Source organism: Leptidea sinapis, chromosome 5 (assembly GCF_905404315.1).
Source record: "Leptidea sinapis chromosome 5, ilLepSina1.1, whole genome shotgun sequence".
Classification (NCBI taxonomy): Eukaryota; Metazoa; Arthropoda; class Insecta; order Lepidoptera; family Pieridae; genus Leptidea; species Leptidea sinapis.
This window is the reverse complement of record NC_066269.1, coordinates 4,906,242-4,923,812: the sequence shown is the minus strand read 5'-3', so window position 1 is coordinate 4,923,812 and position 17,571 is coordinate 4,906,242. Positions and strand designations below refer to the sequence as shown.

The window sequence follows — 17,571 nt, the reverse complement described above, 5'->3', positions numbered from 1 at the left end:
GCGAAACCGTCGTAGTGTAAAAATTTTCGAATCTAATTGACAAATAACTTTGGAATCCGCTTATTTTTTAATAAGATTCTAAATTACTCACGTGACATTTATATTTTTTTTATATTTATAAAGGACGAGACGAGCAGGACGTTCAGCTGTTGGTATTTGATACGCCCTGCCCATTACAATGCAGTGCCACTCAGGACTTTTGAAAAACCAAAGATTAGAGCAGCACTATCATTGCGCTCGTCACCTTGAGACGTAGGACGTTAAGTCTCATTTGCCCAGTAATTTCACTAGCTCCGACGCCCTGCAGACCGAAACACAATAATGTTTACACATTATGCTTGTTTCCGAGTCCTGGATGTTTATATGTATTTATATATGTTTAAGTAAGTATATTGTATTAAATATATCGTTGTCTTGCAACCCATTACACAGGCTATGCCTAATTTGGGGCAAGATAATTTTTGTAAAAGTGTGTCAATATTATTATTATTTTCATTACTGCTTCACGGCAGAAATAGGCGCGGTTGTGGTACCCATAATGGAGCCGGCATCCTGTGCAAAAGTAACGCAACTTAGTGTGCCTTTGTCGAAATATTGCCAATGAAACCTCGCTCCTTAGGTTGAGCGTCCATAAAAGAAACCCATACTTCCATTGCACAGAAATAGACTCTTTTAATATTGCTATTATTCCTAACAGATTAAAAATTTATATCTTTTAAAGAATAAGTATCTGGACGACCGAGTCTTGCTCGGATTTTTAAGAAGGTACAAAACAAAATAAAACTAATAGGACATCTGGATTCAAACCGGGATCTTCTGCTTTCCAGATCACCCAATGTCCCATCTGAGCTATTATAGTCTTGTATATAGTAGGGAAATTTACCTTTGTATTCTAATGTTATTGTAGCTGTTCCTCATTAAAATACGGATAAAACTACTATTTTTTAAATTGAAACGATTTATCGCCCCCAAAATCTCCTGTATACTAAATTTATTTAGTATTCAATACATTGCTGCATTAAGATGGATTTCAATGTGCCATTCGAATTATTAACCTTAGGACAGATAGATTAGTCACTTACGGCCGTTCGCAATATACTATCTACAGATAGAGATAAATTACTACCTTCTACTATCAGCAATTAGCTGTCAATAATCTGAAGCTGTCCCAATATAAGGCGATAAGAATGACTTATCGGGTGCGTGAATTTCCATACTTCTATCGCTGCTAAGCTATACGTCCTCCCATTGACAGACAGTGTGTACGGATAAGGTGAGCTACCGTCAAATAAGTTTATTGGGACACAAAAGTCAACGATAGTTACGATTTTTATCTCAAGTGGGCCACAACCGAAGATAGACTGAATATTGGGAACGGCCGTTATAAGTTAGTAAATAATCATAAGTCAACAAAATGGCTGCCTAACAACATTGAAAAATAAAGACAATCGAGCAATGGAAGTTCGAAAAAGGTTAAAAACATTCCAAAAAATTTATCAAAGGTTTCAATACGAAGCTGTCCAAAGAGTTATCACAACCCAAAAGACATAAAACCTGTGACCTGAAAATTGACAGGAAACCGTAAACTTGATAAACATTTGGAAAAAATTGCTAAGAAACAAGATACAAGAAGCGAAGTACACTGATGAGCAAACCAAGTATCCAATTGTGGCGGTACAGCCAGCAGTCAGAACAATACAACTGACTAAGACCCAAAGAATCTAGTAATTTCTGCAAGCGACAGAGTAGTGAAATTTGAAGAGCTTCCAAAATAAGTCTAAGTCAAATTATTACATCTAAGGCCCAATACTGGCAATGAAAACAATGATAACACGCGAAGAGTAGAGAAGACTTACGCGAGGTCCGTCGTCTTCGTGGACGCTATGAGTAGTAAAAATAAAATATCTGCACCTTGCACTATCATACAACTGATTAAAGCCCATAGAATCTAGTAATTTACATTATATTATATGTATAACATTACATCTAAGGCCCAATACAGCCAATGATAACACGCAAACAGAAGAGAACAATTACGCGAGGTCCGTCGTCTTCGTGGACGCTAGGAGCAGCAAAAATACTATATCTGTACTTAGCGCTATAGTACATAGAATAAAACCTAGTAGTTTTTGCGTTTTGCCTGGACATACATCATACATATAGACATACGGACAATCGGACAAACAGATACAAATTTTATAAAGTCGGAAGGATTCGGTATTGTTTGTAACACAGCAAGCATTCTTTAAAAAAGTATTCAATTTACAGTTTTAACAACAAATTAATTAAACTTCTCTGATGTAAATTCTCTCGTAAATAGTTTTTGGCCGTAAGTTTGTCAACTTAGTAGGTCTTGAACTAAAACCGTCTAAGAGAAGATACATCATTTCAGCCAGAAGACGTCCACTGCTGGACAAAGGCCTCCACCAAAGGTTCGCAATGACGATCGATCCTGCGATGCCCTCATCCAACGTTTCCGGCGATCTTGACCAGATCGTCGGTCCATCTTGTGGGGAGCCTACCCAAACTAAGTCTTACGGTACGCGGTCGCCATTCGAGGACTTTACTGCCCCAACTCTCATTTATCCGTCGAGCTATGTGCCTTGCCCATTGCCACTTCAGTTTCGCATACCATTTATGGCTATGGTTCTCCTACGGATCTCCTCATTTCTGATTCGATCTCGCAGGGAAACTCCGAGCATATTCTCTCCATTGCCCTCTGAGCGACAATGAGCTTCCTCATGAGAACATACGCCCTTTGTCAATAGCCAGTCAACGCTATTGTCACCTACGCCTAACATCAAAAATAGCACAGCTATGTTAACAAGAATACGATTAAATTTGATGAGAGCATAGTAATGCGGCCAAGTTTAGTGATTGATTGCAAAAACTTATTCACATTTTAATTTATTAAGACTATGCACCTACAGCAGTCTTTATTACATACTTTAACAATGTGAAATAGCTTTAGTGTTTAGTACGTGTTACGCTATTAAAGATACGGAGTTAATTTTAGCAGTAATATTAAATAACTTAATAAATAATTGATAGTTTGTTTTGTGGCACTTAATGTAATAAAGAAAATTTGAATGTACTATCGTTCACAAAAATCGTCACCTTTTTGCTCTTAATAGTGATTTTCATTATTATAACACTAGAAATAAGGGATTGCTTGTAACTAATTCTAGTAGGCTTCATATATATATAGCACTTCTATAATAAAGTCCCAGCCACTGTTCAGGCATTATCTATAAATAAATTTAAATGGTTTATAAAAAAAATAGCCCTGTCGTAAATCCTATTACTCCACTGCTGAATATCTAAATAATCGGACAGCCTGGGACTAGATTGTGATTATTTTATAGCGATAGAAATGACTGTACAATATTGTATATTTTTATGGAAAAGAGCGCAAAAAAAGAATGCTGGGAGAGTTTCTTGCGCCGCTTCTTCTCTCTCAGCGCCATTTGTTTCCAAAGCGGTAGTAGTATCTAGTAGTTATTAGAAATGACATCAAAAAGAATACTAAAGGAATCAATTTTGAGAAAATAAATGCCTTTTATGCCTTTATCTACGCGCTTCAATAGAGCCACTGGAAACATTTCAAATTATATGAATACGTTACTAGAGTGGACCATCCCAAATATAAGTCGGTACTTTTAATTTACGTTAATTACGTAGTCTCTACTTTTATTTTTTGATAGAATCTGTTATTGAGCCATCCGCGAAACATTCCTAATACCGACCGAACTACTTAACTCTGAAAAATACCTGACTGCAAATAGAATTTTCTGCGAATCATATTCTCTTGATAATCTAACACACGAAACGACAAACAAACACTTAATATTAATATCAGTGATAACACACACATAGCTGTGAGGGAGTGTGTGTGTTTGTTGCACGTTGCACGTCGAGACAGCACACATTAGCACAATAAATACTAAACTCCGGTTCACCTGCATTAGGGCCTGCGTACACTGGTTATTAACAAAGCTCTTTCTAACTAGATAAACTGCATAATTATACACTGCTTCTGTAGAATTGCACTAAAGCTGTAATCTATACATGAGTATTAATAAGATAAGTGCTGCATAAGACCCTAGAAATGTAACACTAAGTTATTCGAAGACGTTAAGAAGAATTATTTTAAAAGTTGCTTCTGGGCTAAATTCTACAGTATCTAGTTTATTATAAATATTATGTCACTCATAAATAACTTCATTTCAAACAATATGTTATATACACATATATATATTAAATACAATAAATACATAAAATGCAAACATTAAACATATATATCTATATAAATAAAATGATAGAGGTATTCATTTCTGCGGAAATCACGGAAAAACTTCTGGATTGATATCAATTAAGTCTTCTAAGTTTTATAAAAAAGACACTTACACACATATAATTTAAAAACACATATTAATGAACGATGCGGGACTCGAACCCGCGACCTCTCGAGTTCCGTGCGAGCGGTCTTCCATTGAGCCATCTGTTCAAGTGACATAAAGTTCGTAAATCTAGATGACTTTGTTCAGACCCTTGGCCTTTTTCTAACATAAATATTACGATATCTACATTTAATAGAAAGTTATTAAAGTTTTAAGAAAAAACTTTAAAAGCAATTTAATTTTTATAGGCACTATTTGCTAAGACATGTACGCAGACGAAGTCGCGGGTATCAGCTAGTTGAAAATAAACTTATAAATAATCAAAAGACTTTCAGAAGCTATTAATATATTTTTTGTTATATTCCTAGTGTACTGAGTTGACTGTTAACGGAAAATAATACATACCATAGGAAATTATATTTTATTGAATGCAGACAAATACATCGGCACGCGCTAGTGAAGAACTTACAGTAGATACAGTTTGATCAATCATGTATCATATTTACTGCCTCAGTTTCAAGGCGGGGCAAAACCCGCGGCACTCGCTATGCATATAGTGCTATCTATGCGGTGAATGCTCTATCTACTAATGTAATTGTACATAAAATACGAAATAATTATTTCGCTTCAATTTATAAGTTATATTATTTTGAACCCCGCTTACAACTTTTTATTTTTATTTTAGTAAAAAGGAAATAAATGAATATGAAGCCTCAACTTGCCGTAATCACAGCTTGCTTTCTTCTGGGTATGCTTTCTAGTATAGGCCTTGATAGGGTTTCTTGCAGAATACCGTCCCACACCGTGGTAATGACATACTTTAGCTCTCTGATATGTGTGACTTTGTCTCTCTGATTCACGGAGCTGGCTGCACTGATCACATTGGTCGTTTCAGAACATACCAGACTTGCACTATGGGATTGAGGCCGCGGGTATTGCGAGCTAGCCAATCCAAAGGACGAAACCCGAACCCTTGCATATACTCGTACACTTCCACATCGCATACCGATGAGTAATTACAGATTATTTTTTATACAATTTTCATACATTATTATTATACAAGTGTGCGGGTACAATATATCTGTGCGGGTTGTACGAAGAATTAGAACTTCCGTTATGTACTGATGGCTATTCAATGTGTCATTTTCTATACAGACTAACTTCGTATGATCGAACAATTTTATTCCTGCCCAAAACATAATAGAGCCGGCAGCATAGGGTGTTATTTCTTCAAAGCATGCCTCTGTAAAACCCACCGATGACTGTCTTCACCATACAGAGATACTTGACTTCACCAGAGAACAACACCCCTAGTACTCTAGAGTCCATAAATAAATAAATAAATAACACACAATTTTGAGCAAAGCTAGGCCTTTCCTATTATAATTTTCACACTTCGTTAAGCAGCACGGTACTTAAAAAGGTAAAATTTTCAAACGGATCAAAACTTTTCTTTGTACACAAGAATAATATCAAAATCGATCCCTATTTTTCAAATAGGTTATGGCCACCACTTAGGAAATGTCATAGCAGCAGAAGTGACAGGATGTCTTTTAAATCTCATTAGGTCATTATTTGTGTACTCAGAAGACATTTGGTATCTACAGATGTTAAAAAAGTTTAAGTAACGTTTTGAATTTGTGAAGCCAAGAACACCGACTTTTTAAAAGTCATTTACTCAGTTCTGCTTTAGTTTTACCTAGACAAGGTGGAATTTTAGTACAAATTATGAATATTCGAGAATGTCTCTTTATTTTCGAACTTTACGAAGGTTTATGAACTTTACGTCACTCCAACGATTGGCTCACCGAAAGAGCGCTCGCACGGAACGCGAGAGGTCGATGTTTTGGGTCCCGTATCGTTCATAAATTTTGTTTTTAAATTTAATGTGTGTAAGTGTCTTATTAATAAAACTTATAAATATTTCGAATATACAGAATACATTAAAGGCTTTTTCATAGTACGATGATGAGTAGAGCAACATTCAGTTGCGACATACACGACGCACACATCTCACGAGGTGACATAACAAGTGCGACGCACACGCTCGCAGTTCGCGGAGCAGGAACCGGGTCACGGCTGCACGCACACACACAGGCACACAGAGACACACATACTCGTACACACGCACACATACAAACACTGCAGCGTATTGTCAAAATGCAGTGCTTTTCCTCAAGCGCGCTCTCTCGAACACTTTTTTACTTTATAAAGTATTAATTAATTAATGCTTATATCATTCTCTGGATCATCATTACACTATCAAAATTTATAGTAGGTGATCCTCTCACCTCATAATTGTATTAAAATGTTTTTATGTCTGGTTTTTGGTGCAAATGCACCCTTTTAACTTTTAGAACGTTTTCGCACTACGTCCGATCCTAAACCGATCCGTATCCGTGAAAACACGACCCGAAGTAGTCGTAGAACTATTTCTATGGTAGTTTACGCACTAGATCCGGCTTACGTCATCCGATTTCGATCGTTTTTCATGGGTACGGATCGGATCCGGATCGGACGGAGTGCGAAATCGTTCTGAAAGGATGCGCTGCCGACTTTTTTTGTAAGGAAGAGAAGAACAAACGAGCAAACGTCACACGGGTAACCTGATCTTATGTGATTATTATTATTATTAATGCAGCCCATACCCTCTTGTAACACTAGAGGAATGACAGGAGCGTAGCGACTTTATAACGTCCAATAAAATTTGTTGAAGTAGGCGTTACTTTGCAGAAATCCATAATTATACAAATGATTTGAGTTTTCTTTAGTGTTAATTCCGCCAGTATTTGTCTTTAAACAATTCGACACGTGTTTTGCGTCTTTACGAGGCATCCTCAGGACGTGTTGTCTCGCCAAAATCTGGCACGAGACTGAATCAAATGAGCCGGAAGCCGCTCTTTTAGGACGAGACAACATGTCCTTAGGATGCCTCGTGTAGAGGCGAAAAACGTGTCGAATTGTTTAAAGACAAATACTGGCGGAATAAACACCAAAGAAAACTCAAATCATTTGTATAACGTCTAATAAACGAAGATATGAAATTGAAAATCGAAAAAGTATGAGCACATGGCGGGCGAGGCTCGAATGGCGGGATCCGTGATAAGAGTCAACAGATCTACAGATAAATAAATAAATAAATAAAACAGAACCGAACAGGCAAAGGTTATAAGAACTAAAATGAGAACAAGATCTAGAATGTCATATTGTGAAGTGTGAACTCGTTCTCCAGAACGAATCTCAAGTGGAAATCATTTCCTGCGCATGACTTATTGACCGGCTTGACTATGAATAATTGACCTTGACCTGGTGCGCCACTTGCGTCTCCACTGGCCAGAGGACACGTGATACCAGGAACCCACCGAACATTCCACAAATTACACCACTTTCCTGCTTCACACTACGTAATTAATTATTTAATTTTCCCGTCTTACATGACAATAAATAAGTATTATGCAATGTGTTCATTTCGTAACTGAGCGGATCTGTAGGCTTTTTCAGTGCCAAATTAACCACTGAGCAAGGGTAAAAATTGCTACAAAAGGGGGCCCCGCATATTTAAATCCACTCATCTCTGCCTGATCGTAATTTTCTGAGAGAAACTTATTAAGATGTGATAAATTTACTTGATGTCACTAAAGCGTTACAACTTTTCTTACTAAGACAATCCACTTCAAATACTCGGTAACAGGGGCTTTCCGAAAGAATTTCGGGTCCCACGCTCGTTTTATCTGGGACTGAGTTTTTTCAGATGTAGTACAGAGCTCCGTAGTTACAAAAAGGCCCAATTAAGTTGAACAAAAACAATAACTACACAAAACCTATTGATTTGGTTCACAGTTAGTTCAAACTTGATGAGCTACCATTACAGAATTCAATGAAAACTATTGGGGAGAGCCTTTGCAAAGAGGTACCTACACTTAAAAAGTACGGTTCAGTTCTAACTCAAGTTATTACCTAATATGTACTGTTCATAAAGACTTTTGGTTGGTAATTTCACTTGTCAAATGTTCGTAAAACAAATAGCTGATGATCGGAAAGCAAATAATAAATTTCTACTAATTTTATTAGTGTGAATGTAAGTTTGTTTGTTACGCTTTCACGCCGGAGCTACTGAACCGATTTCGATGAAATTTGGTACAGCAATAGACTAGAGCTTGGGAAAGGACATAGACTACATCTTATCCCGGAAAAATCCATGGTTCCGCGGGATTTGTGAAAAACTGAAATTCACGTCGATGATAACTATACCAATAGTAGGTTAGTTTGCCATAGCAATCTTCCTCGAAATAAGATTCATATAATATGTTGGGAACGGGGGCGAAAACGGGAACCGCAACTGGAACAGGACATGAGATCATTTTCAATTCCAAACTTGCTTATTATTTTTAAAAACCCTTTATCTACATGGATGAAGTCAAGGGCATCAGCTAGTAATATATAAAAATCAAAAGTCACAAATTCAATCCGAAACATTTTTATTGTTATTAAAATACGTGTCCTCTCACTCGAATTTCGACATCTATAGGTACATCCCTTGAGAGTAGAAATCCGCGCGTCCCTTTTAAGATTCGATAAGAAATGTCAAGTGGTGCTTGTTAGTGAACCGAGAATACTTAAATCGAAAACAAAAACGGTAAGCAGATAAGTGTATTTATGACGTTTATTTATATTTAAAGGATTTTTTTTAAAGCGGCCGCGGCACCGAGCTTTAGCGAAAGCACGAGCGACTTTACGAGCTTCTGGGGCTTAAATTAAACAAGATTTTGAAGATAAAGTGTATGTACCTATATAAATAAAAATAATGTTGTACCTATATCGCTAGGATATCATTTAATGTATGTTTTATGATGATAAATAAACTCTATAAAATATTTATGCTTACTAAAACACAAGAGACGAGAGACACTAAAATATGCGATTTCTAAAAACATTTACCTATATTGATATTGCAAATAGGCACTGCAATTCCATTTATTTGTATAGAATAATATTTGTGGGATATTGTATATTAATTTATTTTAATCCTCTAAAATTGTTAGTCGTTAATGTCATTTAAACTTATCTAAAGCCTATTAATAAACTTTCACGCGCAAAGTAATAAGCGGGGATCGAGAAAGGAAAATTGCTTGACTTCCTCGAACGGAAATTGAAAGTGGCTTATATTATTGAAGAGAAAACTGCATCATCTTGTTCTTATATGCATCATGTTTATAGCAATTAGAACTAGCAGCGACATCTTGTATAACTTGTGGCGTTTATAAAAGCGCCATCTAGTAGCGGATAGATAAACCATTAGGTCTCCAAGCAATAAAGCTGCGTAAATTAACAATTGTTTATTTACTTATCGACATATGGCTCTGAAGTAAATGTTTAACTAGAACAATTGTATTATGAACTATATTAGTAACAGCTGGTGTACGTAATTTTAAGTATATTGCAGATTCCAGTTCAGATGTACAATAAAAATATACCTACTTCGTTAATACCTACCTACTTATTCCTAGGTATGCATTGTACTCTACAGATCTACTGAATGACTTAACGAGCATTGCTGATTAAATATATTTATGAGAAACCCAACAATTAACGAGTATTACATTAAACAAAATATTCAACCGGTAACAGGCTATTCTCTTCGCCTGTTCCCCCTACCTATATACGATTAAAATCATAGTTAATAAAATATTTACCTAATAAAAAGACAGACACACATACGTATATAACTAGTCTGGCCATAAAATATTGATAAAACTTAAAAACATCTTGATTTTTTTCTGTGTTTGTAATTAAATTTGAACGCATTTATTATTAAATAATAACTTTGCTATAATAAAAACTTTTGCTTTGCCGTTTCGCATATTTTTATGAAAAAAATAACATCGGGGCAGCCTAGTGCTGTTAGAAATGCTCACAATAAAAAAGTCTTTACAAGGAGTCAGAAAGCATAATTTTTGTGAAAAAAGGGTGAAGAATTCTGTGAAAGTCGATCAAAATAGACCGTCTTAGATCATTGTTGTGAAAACTCACAGCATAAATGAATATACATTTTATTGATTTTCCAGGAAGATACTGCACCTGGTATTAGAGTACAAACTACCCAAGAAGAGTAGCAAGAAGCCAAGGTTTCACACTTTATAAGATTAGCGCTGAATTGAATCCCTAGGAATAAATTATGGTCAAATTAAGAGAAGCCAGCTACACCGATAAGCCGTATTTGTAAAAAATCTCAGCAAGCAGTGACTAACATTTCCATGGACAAAGTGCATGATTATGTCATTAAGTGCATAGATTCTTGGCCATCCAGATTAAAGACTTGTATCAAAGCCAAAAGCGACTATTTTGTTTAGATGGATTCTCAGTTTTAGACCCCGGGTTAGAATTTTTATGTGGAGTCTAACCGAGCCTTGCCCAAAAATGGCGCGTTACGTTACTTGTCACTTTGGAACTATAAACAATGTATATACATTATAGGGGTACTTTGAAATTCAAGATGGCCCCCGCGCAAATTTTACAAACAATGGATAAGTATCGTTTCCAAGGTTCTCGAGGTGGCGGAGAACAAGATCGGGATTTGTTTGTAAATCCAAGATGGTCTTTTCGCAAAATTATAATATATATGATCTTTCTCTTTGGTGGGAGAGTACGGGTAACTTTTACATTACTGGAACAATATCGTCGAGAGGATATTCTTTATTATTATTTCTGAGTTTTAAGTTAAATTGTGGATATTTTTATTAAATTTATAAATACAACTAGCATCTAGTGTAATCATAGTATAACATGATAAAACCTTATTGAAAATTGGTGAAATTTTGAATAACTTGGTGTCATACTTGTTGTTAATAACCAAATTTAAATTTTGTAGCAGAACGTATGGCCGGACTAGCTATAGTAATACTGAAGCGTACCTTTACCTCCACCAGCGTCATGGATCTGTGGTTTCCCGCTCGGCACCCGCTGCATCGGCGACGCGCTCCCATAGTTCATGGATCCGTTGTACTCAGAACTGTTCGGCTCTTGCTTGATGCCGCTAGATGTCGCCGCTAGCTTCTCCGCGAGCAATGGGTTCGCGGACGCTATGTTGTATCTCCCGTTGTTAATATTATTTGTCACAGCATTGTTGATGGCGCTCGTTCCCGATCGCAGCAATTGTTGCAGCCGTTGCTGTCCGTTGCCCGGCAACACGATTTGGTTGTTCTGTTGGTAGTAGGACAGCTGACTGCCAGATGCAGACGATATGTTGTTGTTTTCTTCTTGCTGAAATTTTATTGAAAATTCTCAATATTGTAGAATGTTATTTTTAAAATACAATTATAATTGTTGTGATGCACTTGCTATGCTCGCGCAAAATACAATGCTTATGGGACTTCTCTGGCAAGACCATCTGGATGTGGCGTTCCTCCACAGTGCGGTTTTCAAGGATCTTCCTTGTGCGGTGTTTCCGGGACCATACAATATGGGTGCCTTCAAAAAAAGCGCGTACACCTTCCTTAAGGGCCGGTAACGCTCCTGTGATTCCTCTGGTGTTGCAAGAGAATGTGGGCGGAGGTGATCACTTACACCAGGTAACCCGTCCGCTCGTTTATTCTCCATTTCCATAAAAAAAAGATATATCAGAACCGTAATCATTGCGAAGTTTATACGAGATCATAATACTTTTTTGTTGTGTTTGAATAATTACTTCTCTATGCTGGCCAGAACCACGAGGAATAAATGCTTGCACGCGCTTTTTTTAAGGTACCCACATCGTAATATCATCCTGAAAACACCGCGCAAGGAAATTCATTTCAAAATTTGATAGCACTTTTAGAAAGTTACTTCAAAAACGAATATGGTGAGAATGATATCCAAATTTGTGGATTCTGAGAAGGTGGAATGGACCAGTTTCAGAGCGTTGCCCGTGATAAATGCGGTAGAAGACACACAACGACGCGACATCTCTAAGCAGCGCCAAGTGATCCAGCATTCAGAGAGTACTGGATCCCCGATGACTCCAGCAGGTCGATAGCACCATTTTATGGGAGAGGACCTTCTTTACTCAGAATGGTGTCTTTCTCTGCTGTCAAGCAGTAGAATGCAAGCACAGTATTTCGTTTGGGCAATTTTGTGTTTATTAAATGGCATTGCATTGTAATGGGCAGGTCGTATGACTTACCACTGACGTCTTGCTAATCTTGCTTTTTGTCAGTAAAAAATAAGTATTTCGTTCAAAATTTTAGCCACAATCCTCTGTTCCACTTCCCTTCCCATAAGTATGATATTTCGAATGTTAGTATTGGGTTTTTCAGAAGCCAGCTATTAGAATTAATATTGCTTGCATTTGCAAAAGGACTTGCTAACGTGAATTGAGTTTAACAATTATCTTGTTAGTATCATTTAGACAAATTACCTTTATCTCTATTGGTGGCACAGCAGAGGCGGTAGAATTTGTGAGGTCGGTAAAAAAAGTATCGAAATTATCAAAAGCTGTCTCTCCGAGCTGCTTCAGGATATCATCAGGATCTGCTGCTTCCGACGAGTCGGCTTCTAGCGTTAGCCCGCCGACAAAGTTTGATATCTCGGTTTGCGTCAACTCGCCCAGAGATGTCGCCATTTGTAGTTGCATTTGGGCTGCTGATTGACCACTAGCGGCTACCGCATCCTGAAATGAGAATGCTATTATTACTTTTTGGTCAAAAAACTGCTGCTTTGATGAAGACTACTATTCGCTTATAGATGCCGTTATATAGCTCTTGATCGTAAGATTAATTGCTTCATGAGAACTATAATGGGTTCATTTAGAACTTTTGCTACTCACTTATAGATGGCGCTACATTTTCTCTTATGTTGATATTTTAATTGTTGAAATTGACTTGTATTTATTTCCTTTAGAAATAACGTACTTAATATTAATAATGGCTTCAGGAGAACTAATTATTGCTCTTATGAAGATAATTTGCTACTCACTTAGAGATGATGGGTTTTTGTAATTGTGTTGATGTTTAGATAGCTGAAATGTTATTAAATTGGGGGTTCTATTGATTAGAAATAACATAATTCTTTTCTAACAAGTGCCTTGGTTTGCTAGTAGAGAGCCTTGCCATTATATCAATGTTTCGATTGTTGTGATTTTTTGATTGATTCAGGGCTTCAGCTATAGAAATAATTTAATTCAAAATTGTACAAATAGATTGGGTATTGGAAACAGAGTGTTAGAGAAAGTTATTATATTATAATAATTACCTGAATGCAATTGGAGAGATCGACCATTCTACCCTCATTCTCCGCTGCCCACCACTCGTCTTCAATAAATGGCATCGCCAGTGCCGGAACCGATGGCCCATGCGACCCCGCCACCTTGTTGCGCTATCACACAGCCAGAGGGCGACACAAACTCAACACAACACTAATTAAACACTTGTCAGCATACACCTCAATAAATTCGTTATAACGTTTGGCAATGTCTTGGACGGAACATTATTCGTTGTTACAATTTAACATTTAAAACTACAGTTTTTGAACACATCGCGGCTTTATTGTCGTCGTTGGAAAGGATGGTTGCGGCCAGGTTACCTCACGCCGCGGCGACCGCCCCTCGACACCAGCAACCTGTGGACATTAGAAGAGTAGGCTCTCACGCATTTCAAGGTTCTTTAATAGACTATGCATGCAAAACAGGCGCCTTTTTCTGCCGTGAAGCAGTAATGTAGCTAGTAAAATTACTGTAAAAATGAGAATTCTCTTGTCAACATCTTATGTCTCAAGGTGAAAATGTTTTGCGTTTTTCAAGAATCCTGAACGGCACTGCAATGTTATATAATGTAATGGGCAAAGCGTATTAAATACCATCAGCTGAATGTCCTGCTCATCTCATCCCTTATTGTCATAAAGAAAAATTAATGATTATAAATGCCCTTAAGCAAGAAGCGATTGTAAGGATGTTTTCTTATTAATCCATAACAGACAATATTAATTTTTGTTATAATTAAAATCTTTCTGAGTGAAGCCAACATAATTTTAAATGAGTTTGTTGGATTTCTGAAAGTATTTGCTATTAATGTTAATCTACACCAAACATTGTTGAGCAAAAGGTAGTTTTTTTATATAAGAGGGGAAACGGGTCAGAAGCTTACGTGCTGGAAAGTGGTAAGGCAACCACCCATTGACATCAACACCAGAGGTCAAGAGATGCGTTACCAGCCTTGAAGTTGAGAGTATATTCTATGCTTGGAAGTCCCTAAGTCGTATCGTATTGTATCTCTAAGTTGCATAGAATCCACATTTTGCATAAAATCCACAACACAGTTCCCAGGGATCATTCTTCAATAGACTAACAAACTTTGGAGATCTTCATTCATCAGTATCTCTATATAATTATTAGCTATAATATTTTGTGTTGTCAAAGATCGTGGGCGAACACAAGCACATACCTTTAGGACTAAGATGGACCTATGTGGACACCTTCAATTATACTCTTATTCCACACGGCAGAAGTGAAAACTTCTTAAAGGCAAAGCAGTAATAAGAAATGCAAACATGCTCACGGAACGAGTGTATGTCACTCGACTCAAGCCGACTACGGTTACATAGATGAGCGTGATGGCTCAGTATCAACAGTAACAAAAAATTGTCAGTGCGTGTAAAGATGTTTTCACTTCAAGAGCGATATGGCCATAACGAGTTCACCTGGCAACGTCCCGATGTATGCGGAACCTGCGTCGATGCGGCATAGATGCGGCGCACCCCTCCTGCACCGTGTGCGCACAATCCGCGACAGCTCTGAAAACAATAACAAATAATAAGCAATTGTGTGATTTTATGTGGCAACAGTTAAAAGTGTTTATTTTTTCACAAAAAAAAATATATAATATATATCAGCGCTCGGGCGAAAGTAGCGACCTCTCGGGTTCCGTATCAGCGCTCAGACGTCGCGCATCGTTCATAAATGTTGGTTATAAATTTAATTTGTATATTAATTAAGTGAGGGATATCTCTTTTTAATATTTATATATTTATTATTCATTACATATTATAATCATAGTTTGTTTATAATAAATAAACATACTCTTTGATAAAAATCAGGAAGTTTTGTCATCAGTGTAAACTATTATTAGCTTTTGAATCATGCTATCCGCCACGAGATGTCACTAGCAAACAAAAACAAACATTGTTTACAAAAACCGTATCAATGCGCGGAAGATAGCGGAGATAATCTAAGTTCAAAGTTAATCAAAACAAAAAGCTGACAATACGTCAAACCTCTCACTCTTTTTATAAATTTTCAACTTTCATTTACACCTCAGTTTTTCTTATTGATTGACATAAGTCCGGATTTTCCCTTTTTAAAATAAAGACGTATTTCACTAAAACATTAAATACTACGTAATAAGATGTAAATACTACCTAATAAGAGGCCGGACTGCATAAGTAAAAATTTAAATTTAGTTTATTATGGAACGTGCAATTATTTGACATAAGTTAGTAATTACAGTATGCCGATTGGCGACGAAGTATGATCCGACTATGTTTTAAAGCGATCAGTTGCTTAAAACGTTGTGGATTTCGGCTATCTCCATTTTTTACAAGATTATAGCCGTCAATCTATCAATGATTGCACGTTTCATACAATCGGGTGACTCAGGGTTCTTAGAGTGTTTTGCTAGGCTGACTGTCTTATATTTTATTCGTATTGCTAGGCCTTCTGATTAATAAAGAACAATTGACGATAAATTTATCTGAGACCTAATTTTAGCATTGAGGAAAATGATTTATTATGAAATTATAGACAACTACTTTTTATAAATAAGTACTTTCATTATGATTTTCAGTATGAATAATTTTTCATATTGTTAAATGAAAATTAATAAAAATATCTGATGGCTATTGCTGTCAGTAATGGAACCCACGGCAGCAGATGTGATTCTACGTACCTACTTGAACTGTTTTATAGTTTTACTAGCTGACCCAGCAAACGTTGTATTGCCAGATATAGTAATAAAAAAATTCAACAATTAACATATTTGGGATTTAAAAAATAGATGACGACCGATTCTTAGACCTACTAAATATATCGTACTACAATAATTGTATTCGATTGCTATCTAGCAACCCTATAGCGGTTTTGTAGATGGAACACAATAATATAAAAACAATCGCGATACAAAAATAGTTGTAGATCGTTGAAAGGCAAAAATTTGAAGTTGTATAAAAATATATTTAGTGTTGGGTCACCCTAATCATTTAGGGGTATGCAAAATAGATGTTGGCCGATTCTCAGACCTATCCGATATACACAAAATTTCATACAAATCGGTTCAGCCGTAACAAACACTGGGCCACGAGAATTTTATATATTGCTAGCTGACTCAGCAAACGTTGTATTGCCGATATTAAAATCGCGATACAAAAGTAACTGTTGATCGTAGATGGGTAAAAAAATTGGAAGTTGTATGTATTTTTTAGTGCTAACTCATAATCTTACAAATATAAAAAAAATGTCACCACCCTTAACATTTAGGGGGATGAAAAATAGATGTTGTCCGATTCTCAGACCTACCCAATATGCACTCTTAATTTCATGAGAATCGGTCGAGCCGTTTCGGAGGAGTTCAATGTTTAACACCATGACACGAGAATTTTATATATTATCTAGATATATCTTTTGACTCACACCTAATATCTACTATTGATTCTTATGTATTGCATTTTAAACTCTTACCGTGTATTTAAGTGTGTGTTAATAATATGATATCGTGTGTTCGCCGCTCGTGGAAAGTGAAAACTAATCCGAGATGGCGTGTGCATGTGCAGAGTGCAGAGCATTGACTCTGCCGCGAGTGTGTGCATGTTACGTAACGTAATACAAGTGACAGGTCACGTGGTCTCGGCTTGGAGCTACCAGCAATATCAAGAGCATATTTTCTAAAGGCTGAATGACTGACGACCATGGTCCGTGATTTGAGACCCGTCGGGTGACTCCTTGGATGTGAACCTTGTTTGTGTGTGTTTAATCTCCGGTAAGGCTTAGCCGTATAAAGCTGTCAATATTAACCATTCGGTAAAAGTTATCAGGTACTAAAGATTACTTCCTCCAGCGCCCTTTCACGAGCATGAACCAGCCACCGCTTCCTCGAAATAAGATTTAGGTATATAATCATATGTTGGGAACGGGAGCGAAAATGGGAACCGG

At 36.7% G+C, this 17,571-nt stretch overlaps 1 protein-coding gene across 3 annotated transcripts in view; it reads right to left on the bottom strand.

Annotated features, from left to right (window-relative positions):
- The window catches only part of LOC126964517 (ecdysone-induced protein 74EF-like), a 243,410-nt gene that overhangs the window by 125,809 nt on the left and 100,030 nt on the right, over positions 1-17,571 (bottom strand). For 2 of the 3 annotated variants that reach the window (XM_050807688.1, XM_050807689.1), the window contains 4 exons: positions 15,069-15,161; positions 13,626-13,991; positions 12,793-13,044; positions 11,312-11,660 (listed from right to left, as the gene is read on the bottom strand). In XM_050807688.1, the coding sequence (XP_050663645.1) occupies positions 11,312-11,660; positions 12,793-13,044; positions 13,626-13,700 (676 nt within the window). In that variant the 5' untranslated portion in view covers positions 13,701-13,991; positions 15,069-15,161. The remainder of the gene's footprint in view (positions 1-11,311; positions 11,661-12,792; positions 13,045-13,625; positions 13,992-15,068; positions 15,162-17,571) is intronic. The other variant, XM_050807690.1, reaches the window with a different exon arrangement.